Source organism: Petromyzon marinus, chromosome 66 (assembly GCF_048934315.1).
Source record: "Petromyzon marinus isolate PM22_M1 ecotype Great Lakes invasive population chromosome 66, UKy_Petmar_22M1.pri1.0, whole genome shotgun sequence".
Taxonomy (NCBI): domain Eukaryota; kingdom Metazoa; phylum Chordata; class Hyperoartia; order Petromyzontiformes; family Petromyzontidae; genus Petromyzon; species Petromyzon marinus.
In genome coordinates, this window is record NC_133732.1 from 11385900 (window position 1) to 11402178 (window position 16279).

The 16279-nt window shown below is 50.0% G+C and overlaps 1 protein-coding gene across 1 annotated transcript in view; it reads right to left on the reverse strand.

Annotated features, from left to right (window-relative positions):
• The window catches only part of LOC142906536 (cysteine-rich venom protein TEL1-like), a gene marked incomplete at its 3' end in the record, with an annotated part of 42948 nt that overhangs the window by 3965 nt on the left and 22704 nt on the right, over positions 1 to 16279 (reverse strand). Inside the window, exon 4 of the mRNA XM_076054554.1 lies at positions 3191 to 3339. Coding sequence (XP_075910669.1) covers positions 3191 to 3339 — 149 coding nt within the window. The remainder of the gene's footprint in view (positions 1 to 3190; positions 3340 to 16279) is intronic.

Genomic DNA, 16279 nt, shown 5'->3' on the forward strand with positions numbered 1-16279 from the left:
GTGGGTGGGTGGGTGGGTGGGTGAGTGAGTGGGTGAGTGAGTGGGTGAGTGGGTGGGTGGGTGGGTGAGTGAGTGGGTGAGTGAGTGAGTGGGTGAGTGAGTGGGTGGGTGGGTGAGTGGGTGGGTGGGTGAGTGAATGGGTAGGTGGGTGGGTGAGTGGGTGGGTGAGTGTGTGGGTAGGTGGGTGAGTGGGTGGGTGAGTGGGTTGGTGAGTGTGTGGGTGGGTGAGTGAGTGGGTGGGTAGGTGAGTGAGTGGGTCGGTGGGTGGGTGAGTGTGTGAGTGAGTGGGTGAGTGAATGGGTGAGTGAGTAAGTGGGTGAAAGAGTGGGTGAGGGTGGGCGGGTGAGTGGGTGGGTGAGTGGGTGGGTGGGTGGGTGAGTGGGTGGGTGGGTGGGTGAGTGAGTGAGTGAGTGTGTGAGTGAGTGGGTGAGTGAGTGGGTGAGTGGGTGAGTGGGTGAGTGAGTGAGTGGGTGAGTGAGTAAGTGGGTGAGAGATTGGTTGAGGGTGGGCGGGTGAGTGAGTGGGTGGGTGAGTGGGTGGGTGGGTTTGTGGGTGGGTGAGTGGGTGAGTGAGTGGGTGAGTGAATGGGTGAGTGAATGGGTGAGTGGGTGGATGGGTGGGTGAGTGGGTGTGTGTGTGAGTGGGTGAGTGAGTGAATGGGTGAGTGAGTGAATGGGTGAGTGTGTGAGTGTGTGAGTGGGTGAGTGGGTGAGTGGCTGGGTGAGTGAGTGAGTGTGTGAGTTAGTGGGTGAGTGAGTGAATGGGTGAGTGAATGGGTGAGTGGGTGAGTGAGTGGGTGAGTGAGTGAATGGGTGAGTGGGTGAATGGGTGGGTGAGTGGGTGAGTGAGTGAATGGGTGAGTGAGTGGGTCAGTGAATGGGTGAGTGAGTGGGTGAGTGAGTGGGTGAGTGGGTGAGTGGGTGAGTGAATGGGTGAGTGGGTGAGTGAGTGAGTGTGTGAGTGAATGTGTGGGTGTGTGTGTGGGTGAGTGAGTGAGTGGGTGAGTGTGTGGGTGAGTGAGTGTGTGGGTGAGTGAGTGAATGGGTGAGTGAGTGAATGGCTGAGTGAGTGAGTGGGTTAGTGAATGTGTGAGTGAGTGTGTGAGTGAGTGGGTGGGTGAGTATGTGGGTGAGTGTCTGAGTGAGTGAGTGAGTGGGTGAGTGAGTGAGTGAGTGTGTGAGTGAGTGAGTGAGTGTGTGAATGAGTGAGTGGGTGAGTGAGTGTGTGAGTGTGTGAGTGAGTGTGTGAGTGTATGAGTGGGTGAGTGAGTGTGTGAGTGAGTGAGTGGGTGAGTGAGTGTGTGAGTGTGTGAGTGAGTGAGTGTGTGAGTGTATGAGTGGGTGAGTGAGTGTGTGAGTGAGTGGGTGGGTGAGTGAGTGAGTGTGTGGGTGGGTGAGTGTATGAATGGGTGTGTGAATGGGTGAGTGAATGGGTGAGTGAATAGGTGAGTGTCTGAGTGAGTGAGTGAGTGTGTGAGTGAGTGTGTGAGTGAGTGAGTGAATGGGTGAGTGTGTGAATGGGTGTGTGAAGGGGTGAGTGAATGGGTGAGTGAATGGGTGAGTGAATAGGTGAGTGTCTGAGTGAGTGAGTGAGTGTGTGAGTGAGTGTGTGAGTGAGTGAGTGAATGGGTGAGTGTGTGAATGGGTGTGTGAAGGGGTGAGTGAATGGGTGAGTGAATGGGTGAGTGACTGAGTGAGTGTGTGAGTGAGTGAGTGAATGGGTGAGTGAGTGAATGGGTGAGTGAGTGAATGGGTGAGTGAGTGAATGGGTGAGTGTGTGAATGGGTGTGTGAATGGGTGAGTGAATGGGTGAGTGAGTGGGTGAGTGTGTGAGTGAGTGTGTGAGTGAGTGGGTGTGTGAGTGGGTGTGTGAGTGAGTGTGTGCGTGAGTGAGTGTCTGAGTGTGTGAGTGAATGAATGAGTGTGTGAGTGAGTGTGTGTGAGTGAGTGTGTAAGTGTGTGTAAGTGTGTAAGTGTGTGTAAGTGTGTGAGTGAGTGTGTAAGTGTGTGAGTGTAAGTGAGTGAGTGAGTGTGATTGTGTGTGAGTGTGAATGAGTGTGAGTGTGTGAGTGTGAATGAGTGAGTGTGTGTGTAAGTGTGTGTGAATGTGTGAGTGTGTGAATGAGTGAGTGTGTGTGTGTGTGAGTGTGTCTGTGTGTGTGAGTGTGTGTGTGTGAGAGTGTGTCTGTGTGTGTGAGTGTGTGTAAGTGTGTCTGTGTGTGAGTGTGTGTGTTTGAGTGTGTAAGTGTGTAAGTGAGTGAGTGTGTGAATGAGTGTGTGTGTGTGAGTGTGTGAGGGTGAATGAGTGTGTAAGTGTGTAAGTGAGTGAGTGTGTGAATGAGTGTGTGTGTGTGAGTGTGTGAGTGAGTGTGTAAGTGTGTAAGTGAGTGAGTGTGAGAGTGTGTGTGAGTGTGAATGAGTGTGAGTGTGTGAGTGTGAATGAGTGTGTAAGTGTGTAAGTGTCTGTGTGAGTGTGTGTAAGTGTGTGAGTGTGAGTGTGTAAGTGTCTGTGTGAGTGTGTGTAAGTGTGTGAGTGTAAGTGTGTAAGTGTGTCTGTGTGTGTGAGTGTGTGAGTGTGTGTAAGTGAGTGAGTGTGAGTGTGTGAGTGTGTGTAAGTGAGTGTGTGTGAGTGTGTAAGTGAGTGAGTGTGAGTGTGTAAGTGAGTGAGTTAGTGAGTGTGTGAGTGTGTGTAAGTGAGTGTGTGTGTAAGTGAGTGAGTGTGAGTGTGTAAGTGAGTGAGTGTGTGAGTGTGAGTGTGTAAGTGAGTGAGTTAGTGAGTGTGTGTAAGTGAGTGTGTGTGTAAGTGAGTGAGTGTGAGTGTAAGTGTGTAAGTGTGTGAGTGTGTGTGTGTAAGTGTGTAAGTGAGTGAGTGTAAGTGTGTAAGTGAGTGAGTGTGAGTCTCCCCCTCTACCCCACCTGTGTCTGTGTGTGTGAGTGTGTAAGTGAGTGCGTGTGTGAGTGTGTAAGTGTGAGTGTGTGTGTGAGTGTGTAAGTGTGTCTGTGTGTGAGTGTGAGTGTGTAAGTGAGTGTGTGTAAGTGTGTGAGTGTGAGTGTGTAAGTGTCTGAGTGAGTGTGAATGAGTGTGTAAGTGTGTAAGTGAGTGAGTGTGTGAATGAGTGTGTGTGTGTGAGTGTGTGAGTGAGTGTGTAAGTGTGTCTGTGTGTGTGTGTGAGTCTCCCCCTCTACCCCACCTGTGTGTAGTGTCCCACGGCTCCCGGTGTTCGTGCTCCCTTCCCGTAGTCGAAGCCCGGGCTGTCGACCTCGTTGAACCAGTCGCGGATGGCGTGCTCCCACGTGAAGGGCGCTGACGACAGGAAGAGATTCTCCCCGCAGCCAAACGCTGCTCTCTCGCACAGACAGAGACACACAGGGACACGTGGAGACACAGGGAGACACAGGGAGACACACAGAGACACATGGAGACACGTGGAGACACATGGAGACACAGAGACACACACAGAGACACAGAGACACACACAGAGAGACACACACAGAGACACGTGGAGACACATGGAGACACAGAGACACACACAGAAACACAGAGACACACACAGAGAGACACACACAGAGACACGTGGAGACACATGGAGACACAGAGACACACACAGAGACACAGAGACACACACAGAGAGACACACACAGAGACACGTGGAGACACATGGAGACACAGGGAGACACACAGAGACACAGAGGCACACACAGAGAGACACACACAGAGGCACACACAGAGAGACACACACAGAGACACACAGGGAGACACGTGGAGACACATGGAGACACAGGGAGACACACACAGAGACACATGGAGACACACACAGAGAGACACACACAGAGACACGTGGAGACACATTGAGACACAGGGAGACACACAGAGACACAGAGAGACACACACACAGAGGCACACACAGAGAGACACACACAGAGACACACAGAGACACGTGGAGACACAGGGAGACACAGGGAGACACACAGAGACACGTGGAGACACAGGGAGACACACACAGAGAAACAGAGAGACACAGAGACACGTGGAGACACAGGGAGACACAGGGAGACACACACAGAGACACGTGGAGACACACACGGAGACACACACAGAGACACAGAGAGACACAGAGACACGTGGAGACACAGAGACACACAGAGACACACACAGAGACACAAACAGAGACACTCACAGAGACACACGGAGACACACACAGAGAGACAGAGACACACAGATAGACACAGAGAGAGACACACAGAGACACACACAGAGACACGTGGAGACACACACGGAGACACACACAGAGACACAGAGAGACACAGAGACACGTGGAGACACAGGGAGACACAGGGAGACACACACATAGACACGTGGAGACACACAGGGAGACACACACAGAGACACAGAGAGACACAGAGACACGTGGAGACACAGAGACACACAGAGACACACACAGAGACACAAACAGAGACACACACAGAGACACACGGAGACACACACAGAGACACAGAGACACACAGATAGACACAGAGAGAGACACGCAGAAACACACACACAGGCACACAGAGACACACAGAGACACACACAGACACACAGAGACACACACAGACACACAGAGACACACAGAAACACAGAGACACATGGAGACACAGGGAGACACACACCGAGACACGGAGAGACACAGAGACACACACAGAGACACATGGAGACACACAGAGAGACACACAGAGATACACACACAGAGAGACACACACAGAGACACGTGGAGACACACAGAGAGACACACAGAGAGACACACAGAGAGACACACAGAGAGACACACAGGGAGACACACACAGAGACACGTGAAGACACTGAGACACACACAGGCAGACACATGGAGACACACAGAGAGACACACGGAGACACATGGAGACACAGAGACACAGAGAGACACAGAGAGACACAGAGACACACATAGAGACACAGAGAGAGACACACAGAGACACACAGAGACACAGAGAGACACAGAGACACAAACAGAGACACATGGAGACACTGAGACACAGGGAGACACACACAGAGACACACACAGAGACACACAGAGACACATGGAGAGAGACACAGAGAGAGGCACACAGAGAGACACACAGAGACACACACAGGAAGACACACAGAGACACACACAGAGACACACACAGAGACACACACAGAGACACAGAGACACGTGGAGACACTGAGACACAGGGAGACACAGAGACACACACAGAAACACAGAGACACACAGAGACACACACAGAGACACATTCAGACACGGATTCACAGGGAGACACACACAGAGACACACAGAGAGACACAGACACACAGAGACACACACAGAGACACAGAGAGAGACACACAGAGACACACACAGAGACACACAGAGACACACACAGAGACACATGGAGACACACACAGAGACACACAGAGACACAGAGAGACACAGAGACACACAGAGAGACACAGAGACACACAGAGACAGAGAGAGACACACAGAGAGAGACACATAGAGAAACATGGAGACACTGAGACACACACACAGGGAGACACACACAGGGAGACACATCGAGACACACACAGAGACACTGAGAGACACTGAGAGACACTGAGACACAGAGACACTGAGACACTGAGAGACACTGAGAGACACTGAGACACTGAGACACTGAGAGACACTGAGACACAGAGACACTGAGACACTGAGAGACACTGAGACACTGAGAGACACTGAGAGACACTGAGAGACAAGAGACACTGAGAGACACTGAGACACTGAGAGACACTGAGACACAGAGTGAAAGTGGACACTGAGAGACACTGAGAGACACTGAGACACTGAGAGACACAGAGACACTGAGACACAGAGACACTGAGACACTGAGACACTGAGAGACACTGAGACACAGAGACACTAAGACACTGAGACACACAGAGACACTGAGACAGAGACACTGAGAGACACTGAGACACTGAGAGACACTGAGACACAGAGACACTGAGACAGAGACACTGAGAGACACTGAGACACACAGAGACACACAGAGACACTGAGACACAGAGACACAGAGACACTGAGACACACAGAGACACTGAGACACACAGAGACACTGAGACACACAGAGACACTGAGACAGAGACACTGAGACACACAGAGACACAGAGACACAGAGACACTGAGACACAGAGACACAGAGACACTGAGACACAGAGACACTGAGACACTGAGAGACACTGAGACACAGAGACACAGAGACACTGAGACACTGAGAGACACTGAGACACAGAGACACAGAGACACTGAGACACAGAGACACAGAGACACAGAGACACAGAGACACTGAGACAGAGACACTGAGACACTAAGACACAGAGACACTGAGACAGAGACACTGAGACACTGAGACACAGAGACACTAAGACACTGAGACACTGAGAGACACTGAGACACTGAGAGACACTGAGACACAGAGACACTGAGACACTGAGACACTGAGACACAGAGACACTGAGACAGAGACACTAAGACACAGAGACACTAAGACACAGAGACACTGAGACACTGAGACACACTGAGACACAGAGACACAGAGACACTGAGACACAGAGACACAGAGACACAGAGACACTGAGACACAGAGACACTGAGACACAGAGACACTGAGACACACTGAGACACTGAGAGACTGAGACACAGAGACACTGAGACACAGAGACACAGAGACACTGAGACACTAAGACACTGAGACACTGAGACACAGAGACACAGAGACACTAAGACACTAAGACACAGAGACACAGAGACACTGAGACACAGAGACACTGAGACACAGAGACACTGAGACACTGAGACACTGAGACAGAGACACTGAGACACTGAGACACTGAGAGACACTGAGACACAGACACACTGAGACACTGAGACACTGACACAGAGACACTGAGACACTGAGACACTGTGAGACACTGAGACACTGAGACACTGAGACACTGAGAGACACTGAGACACAGACACACTGAGACACTGAGACACTGAGACAGAGACACTGAGACACTGAGACACTGTGAGACACTGAGACACACAGAGACACTGAGACACTGAGACACAGAGACACTGAGACACACAGAGACACTGAGATACTGAGACACTGAGACACTGAGACACAGAGACACTGAGAGACACAGAGACACTGAGAGACACTGAGACACGTGGAGACACAGGGAGACACAGGGAGACACACACAGGGACATGTGGAGACACATACAGATACACAGAGAGACACAGAGACACGTGGAGACACAGGGAGACACAGGGAGACACACACAGAGACACGTGGAGACACACACGGAGACACACACATAGACACAGAGAGACACAGAGACACGTGGAGACACAGAGACACACAGAGACACACACAGAGACACAAACAGAAACACACACAGAGACACACGGAGACACACACAGAGACACAGAGACACACAGATAGACACAGAGAGAGACACACAGAGACACACACACAGGCACACAGAGACACACAGAGACACACACAGACACACAGAGACACACACAGACACACAGAGACACACAGAAACACAGAGACACATGGAGACACAGGGAGACACACACCGAGACACGGAGAGACACAGAGACACACACAGAGACACATGGAGACACACAGAGAGACACACAGAGAGACACACAGAGAGACACACAGGGAGACACACACAGAGACACGTGGAGACACTGAGACACACACAGGCAGACACATGGAGACACACAGAGAGACACACGGAGACACATGGAGACACTGAGACACACACAGAGAGACACAGAGACACACATAGAGACACAGAGAGAGACACACAGAGACACACAGAGACACAGAGAGACACAGAGACACACACAGAGACACATGGAGACACTGAGACACAGGGAGACACACACAGAGACACACAGAGACACACAGAGACACATGGAGAGAGACACAGAGAGAGGCACACAGAGAGACACACAGAGACACACACAGGGAGACACACAGAGACACACACAGAGACACACACAGAGACACACACAGGGAGACACACACAGAGACACACACAGAGACACACACAGATACACAGAGACACGTGGAGACACTGAGACACAGGGAGACACAGAGACACACACAGAAACACAGAGACACACAGAGACACACACAGAGACACATTCAGACACGGAGACACAGGGAGACACACACAGAGACACACACAGAGACACACAGAGAGACACAGACACACAGAGACACACACAGAGACACAGAGAGAGACACACAGAGACACACACAGAGACACACAGAGACACACACAGAGACACATGGAGACACACACAGAGACACACAGAGACACAGAGAGACACAGAGACACACAGAGAGACACAGACACACACAGAGACAGAGAGAGACACACAGAAAGAGACACATAGAGAAACATGGAGACACTGAGACACACACACAGGGAGACACACACAGGGAGACACATCGAGACACACACAGAGACACTGAGGGACACTGAGACACTGAGACACTGAGAGACACTGAGACAGAGACACTGAGACACTGAGAGACACTGAGAGACACTGAGAGACACTGAGACACTGAGAGACACTGAAACACTGAGACACTGAGACACTGAGAGACACTGAGACACAGAGACACTGAGACACACTGAGACACACTGAAACACAGAGTGAAAGTGGACACTGAGAGACACAGAAACACTGAGACACTGAGACACTGAAACACTGAGACACTGAGACACACTGAGACACTGACACACTGACACACTTAGACAAAGAGACACTGAGACACTGAGACACTGAGACACTGAGACACTGAAACACTGAGACACTGAGACACTGAGACACACTGAGACACTGACACACTGACACACTTAGACAAAGAGACACTGAGACACTGAGACACTGAGACACAGAGACACTGAGACACACTGAGACACAGAGTGAAAGTGGACACTGAGACACTGAGACACTGAGACACAGAGACACAGAGACACTGAGACACAGAGACACTGAGACACACTGAGACACAGAGTGAAAGTGGACACTGAGAGACACTGAGAGACACAGAGACACTGAGACACTGAGACACAGAGACACTGAGACACTGAGACACTGAGAGACACTGAGAGACACAGAGACACTGAGACACAGAGACACTGAGACACTGAGAGACACTGAGACACAGAGACACTGAGACACACTGAGACACTGAGTGAAAGTGGCCACTGAGACACAGAGACACAGAGACACTGAGACACAGAGACACAGAAACACTGAGAGACACTGAGACACTGAGACAGAGACACTGAGACACAGAGACACTGAGACACAGAGTGAAAGTGGACACTGAGACACAGATACACTGAGACACAGAGACACAGAGACACTGAGACACACTGAGACACAGAGACACAGAGACACTGAGACACTGAGACACACTGAGACACTGACACACTGACACACTTAGACAAAGAGACACTGAGACACTGAGACACTGAGACACAGAGACACAGAGACACTGAGACACACTGAGACACAGAGTGAAAGTGGACACTGAGACACTGAGACACAGAGACACAGAGACACTGAGACACAGAGACACTGAGACACACTGAGACGCAGAGTGAAAGTGGACACTGAGAGACACTGAGAGACACTGAGACACTGAGAGACACAGAGACACTGAGACACTGAGACACAGAGACACTGAGACACTGAGACACTGAGAGACACTGAGAGACACAGAGACACTGAGACACAGAGACACTGAGACACTGAGAGACACTGAGACACAGAGACACAGAGACACTGAGACACACAGAGACACTGAGACACTGAGTGAAAGTGGCCACTGAGACACAGAGACACAGAGACACTGAGACACAGAGACACAGAGACACAGAGACACTGAGACACTGGGACACTGAGACACAGAGACACTGAGAGACACTGAGACACTGAGTGAAAGTGGACACTGAGACACTGAGACACAGAGACACAGAGACACTGAGACACAGAGACACTGAGACACAGAGACACAGAGACACTGAGACAGAGACACTGAGACACTGGGACACTGGGACAGCGAGACACAGAGACACTGAGACACAGAGACACTGAGACACTGAGAGACTGAGAGACACTGAGACACGGAGTATGGTACACACTGAGAGACACTGAGACAGAGACACTGAGACACAGAGACAGAGACACAGAGACACAGAGACACTGAGAGACACTGAGACACTGAGACAGAGACACAGAGACACAGAGACACTGAGAGACACTGAGACACAGAGACACTGAGACACACAGAGACACTAAGACACTGAGACACTGAGACACTAAGACACTGAGACACAGAGACACTGAGACACTGAGACACTAAGACACAGAGACACTGAGACACACAGAGACACTGAGACACAGAGACACTAAGACACTGAGACACTGAGACACTGAGAGACACTGAGACACACAGAGACACTGAGACAGAGACACTGAGAGACACTGAGACACAGAGACACTGAGACAGAGACACTGAGACACACAGAGACACTGAGACAGAGACACTGAGAGACACTGAGACACACAGAGACACTGAGACACTGAGACACACAGAGACACAGAGACACTGAGACAGAGACACTGAGAGACACTGAGACACACAGAGACACAGAGACACTGAGACACTGAGACTCTGAGACACACAGAGACACAGAGACACAGAGACACTGAGACACACAGAGACACTGAGACACTGAGACACTGAGAGACTGAGAGACACTGAGACACTGAGAGACACTGAGACACTGAGAGACACTGAGACACAGAGACACAGAGACACAGAGACACTGAGAGACTGAGAGACACTGAGACACTGAGAGACACTGAGACACAGAGACACAGAGACACTGAGACACACAGAGACACACAGAGACAATGAGACACAGAGACACAGAGACACTGAGACACACAGAGACACTGAGACACACAGAGACACTGAGACAGAGACACTGAGACACTGAGACACTAAGACACTAAGACACTAAGACACTGAGACACAGAGACACTGAGACACTGAGACACACAGAGACACTGAGAGACACTGAGACACTGAGACAGAGACACTGAGACACTAAGACACTGAGACACAGAGACACTGAGACACTGAGAGACACTGAGAGACACTGAGACACACAGAGACACTGAGACAGAGACACTGAGAGACACTGAGACACAGAGACACTGAGACACTAAGACACTGAGACACAGAGACACTGAGACACACAGAGACACTGAGACAGAGACACAGAAACACTGAGACACTGAGAGACACTGAGACACTGAGAGACACTGAGAGACACTGAGACACACAGAGACACTGAGACAGAGACACTGAGACAGAGACACTGAGACACTGAGACACTAAGACACTGAGACAGAGACACTGAGACAGAGACACTGAGACACTGAGACACACTGAGACACAGAGAGACACTAAGACACTGAGACACACAGAGACACTAAGACACTGAGACAGACACTGAGACACACTGAGACACAGAGAGACACTAAGACATACAGAGACACACAGAGACACTAAGACACTAAGACACAGAGACACTGAAACACTGAGACAGAGACACAGAGACACTAAGACACTGAGACACTGAGACAGAGACACTGAGACACTGAGACACTGAGACACTGAGACACTGAGACACAGAGACACTGAGAGACACTGAGACACAGAGACACTGAGACAGAGACACTAAGACACTAAGACACTGAGACACTGAGACACTGAGACACTGAGAGACACTAAGACACAGAGACACTGAGACAGAGACACTAAGACACTAAGACACTGAGACACACAGAGACACTGAGACACAGAGACACAGAGAGACACTGAGAGACACAGAGACACAGAGACACAGAGACACTGAGACACAGAGACACTAAGACACAGAGACACAGAGACACTGAGAGACACTGAGACACAGAGACACTGAGACAGAGACACTAAGACACTAAGAAACTGAGACACACACTGAGACACTGAGACACTGAGACACTGAGAGACACTAAGACACAGAGACACTGAGACAGAGACACTAAGACACTAAGACACTGAGACACACAGAGACACTGAGACACTGAGACACTGAGACACTGAGAGACACTAAGACACAGAGACACTGAGACAGAGACACTGAGAGACACTGAGACACTGAGACACTGAGAGACACTGAGACACAGAGACACTGAGACAGAGACACTAAGACACTAAGACACTGAGACACACAGAGACACTGAGACACAGAGACACAGAGAGACACTGACAGACACTGAGAGACACTGAGAGACACAGAGACACAGAGACACAGAGACACTGAGACACAGAGACACAGAGACACTAAGACACAGAGACACAGAGACACTGAGACAGACACAGAGACACAGAGACACTGAGACACACAGACACACAGAGACACTGAGACACTGAGACACTGAGAGACACAGAGACACTGAGACACTGAGAGACACAGAGACACTGAGAGACACTGAGACACAGAGACACTAAGACACAGAGACACTAAGACACTAAGACACTGAGACACTGAGACACTGAGACACTGAGACACACTGAGACACTGAGACACTAACACACTAAGACACTGAGACACTTAGACACACTGAGACACTGAGACACTAACACACTAAGACACAGAGACACTGAGACACAGAGACACTGAGACACTGAGAGACACTGAGACACTGAGACAGAGACACTGAGACACTAAGACACTGAGACACAGAGACACTGAGACACTGAGAGACACTGAGAGACACTGAGGCACACAGAGACACTGAGACAGAGACACTGAGAGACACTGAGACACAGAGACACTGAGACACTAAGACACTGAGACACAGAGACACTGAGACACACAGAGACACTGAGACAGAGACACAGAAACACTGAGACACTGAGAGACACTGAGACACTGAGAGACACTGAGAGACACTGAGACACACAGAGACACTGAGACAGAGACACTGAGACAGAGACACTGAGACACTGAGACACTAAGACACTGAGACAGAGACACTGAGACAGAGACACTGAGACACTGAGACACACTGAGACACAGAGAGACACTAAGACACTGAGACACACAGAGACACTAAGACACTGAGACAGACACTGAGACACACTGAGACACAGAGAGACACTAAGACACACAGAGACACACAGAGACACTAAGACACTAAGACACAGAGACACTGAAACACTGAGACAGAGACACAGAGACACTAAGACACTGAGACACTGAGACAGAGACACAGAGACACTGAGACACTGAGACACTGAGACACTGAGACACAGAGACACTGAGAGACACTGAGACACAGAGACACTGAGACAGAGACACTAAGACACTAAGACACTGAGACACACTGAGACACTGAGACACTGAGACACTGAGAGACACTAAGACACAGAGACACTGAGACAGAGACACTAAGACACTAAGACACTGAGACACACAGAGACACTGAGACACAGAGACACAGAGAGACACTGAGAGACACTGAGAGACACAGAGACACAGAGACACAGAGACACTGAGACACAGAGACACTAAGACACAGAGACACAGAGACACTGAGAGACACTGAGACACAGAGACACTGAGACAGAGACACTAAGACACTAAGAAACTGAGACACACACAGAGACACTGAGACACTGAGACACTGAGACACTGAGAGACACTAAGACACAGAGACACTGAGACAGAGACACTAAGACACTAAGACACTGAGACACACAGAGACACTGAGACACTGAGACACTGAGACACTGAGAGACACTAAGACACAGAGACACTGAGACAGAGACACTGACAGACACTGAGACACTGAGACACTGAGAGACACTGAGAGACACTGAGACACTGAGACAGAGACACTGAGACACTAAGACACTGAGACACAGAGACACTGAGACACTGAGAGACACTGAGACACACAGAGACACTGAGACAGAGACACTGAGAGACACTGAGACACAGAGACACTGAGACACTAAGACACTGAGACACAGAGACACTGAGACACACAGAGACACTGAGACAGAGACACAGAAACACTGAGACACTGAGAGACACTGAGACACTGAGAGACACTGAGAGACACTGAGACACACAGAGACACTGAGACAGAGACACTGAGACAGAGACACTGAGACACTGAGACACTAAGACACTGAGACAGAGACACTGAGACAGAGACACTGAGACACTGAGACACACTGAGACACAGAGAGACACTAAGACACTGAGACACACAGAGACACTAAGACACTGAGACAGACACTGAGACACACTGAGACACAGAGAGACACTAAGACATACAGAGACACACAGAGACACTAAGACACTAAGACACAGAGACACTGAAACACTGAGACAGAGACACAGAGACACTAAGACACTGAGACACTGAGACAGAGACACTGAGACACTGAGACACTGAGACACTGAGACACAGAGACACTGAGAGACACTGAGACACAGAGACACTGAGACAGAGACACTAAGACACTAAGACACTGAGACACTGAGACACTGAGACACTGAGACACTGAGAGACACTAAGACACAGAGACACTGAGACAGAGACACTAAGACACTAAGACACTGAGACACACAGAGACACTGAGACACAGAGACACAGAGAGACACTGAGAGACACTGAGAGACACAGAGACACAGAGACACAGAGACACTGAGACACAGAGACACTAAGACACAGAGACACAGAGACACTGAGAGACACTGAGACACAGAGACACTGAGACAGAGACACTAAGACACTAAGAAACTGAGACACACACTGAGACACTGAGACACTGAGACACTGAGAGACACTAAGACACAGAGACACTGAGACAGAGACACTAAGACACTAAGACACTGAGACACACAGAGACACTGAGACACTGAGACACTGAGACACTGAGAGACACTAAGACACAGAGACACTGAGACAGAGACACTGAGAGACACTGAGACACTGAGACACTGAGAGACACTGAGACACAGAGACACTGAGACAGAGACACTAAGACACTAAGACACTGAGACACACAGAGACACTGAGACACAGAGACACAGAGAGACACTGACAGACACTGAGAGACACTGAGAGACACAGAGACACAGAGACACAGAGACACTGAGACACAGAGACACAGAGACACTAAGACACAGAGACACAGAGACACTGAGACAGACACAGAGACACAGAGACACTGAGACACACAGACACACAGAGACACTGAGACACTGAGACACTGAGAGACACAGAGACACTGAGACACTGAGAGACACAGAGACACTGAGAGACACTGAGACACAGAGACACTAAGACACAGAGACACTAAGACACTAAGACACTGAGACACTGAGACACTGAGACACACTGAGACACTGAGACACTAACACACTAAGACACTGAGACACTTAGACACACTGAGACACTGAGACACTAACACACTAAGACACAGAGACACTGAGACACAGAGACACTGAGACACAGAGACACTGAGACACTGAGACACACAGATACACTGAGAGACACTGAGACACTGAGACAGAGACACTGAGACACTAAGACACTGAGACACAGAGACACTGAGACACTGAGAGACACTGAGAGACACTGAGGCACACAGAGACACTGAGACAGAGACACTGAGAGACACTGAGACACAGAGACACTGAGACACTAAGACACTGAGACACAGAGACACTGAGACACACAGAGACACTGAGACAGAGACACAGAAACACTGAGACACTGAGAGACACTGAGACACTGAGAGACACTGAGAGACACTGAGACACACAGAGACACTGAGACAGAGACACTGAGAGACACTGAGACACAGAGACACTGAGACACTAAGACACTGAGACACAGAGACACTGAGACACACAGAGACACTGAGACAGAGACACAGAAACACTGAGACACTGAGAGACACTGAGACACTGAGAGACACTGAGAGACACTGAGACACACAGAGACACTGAGACAGAGACACTGAGACAGAGACACTGAGACACTGAGACACTAAGACACTGAGACAGAGACACTGAGACAGAGACACTGAGACACTGAGACACACTGAGACACAGAGAGACA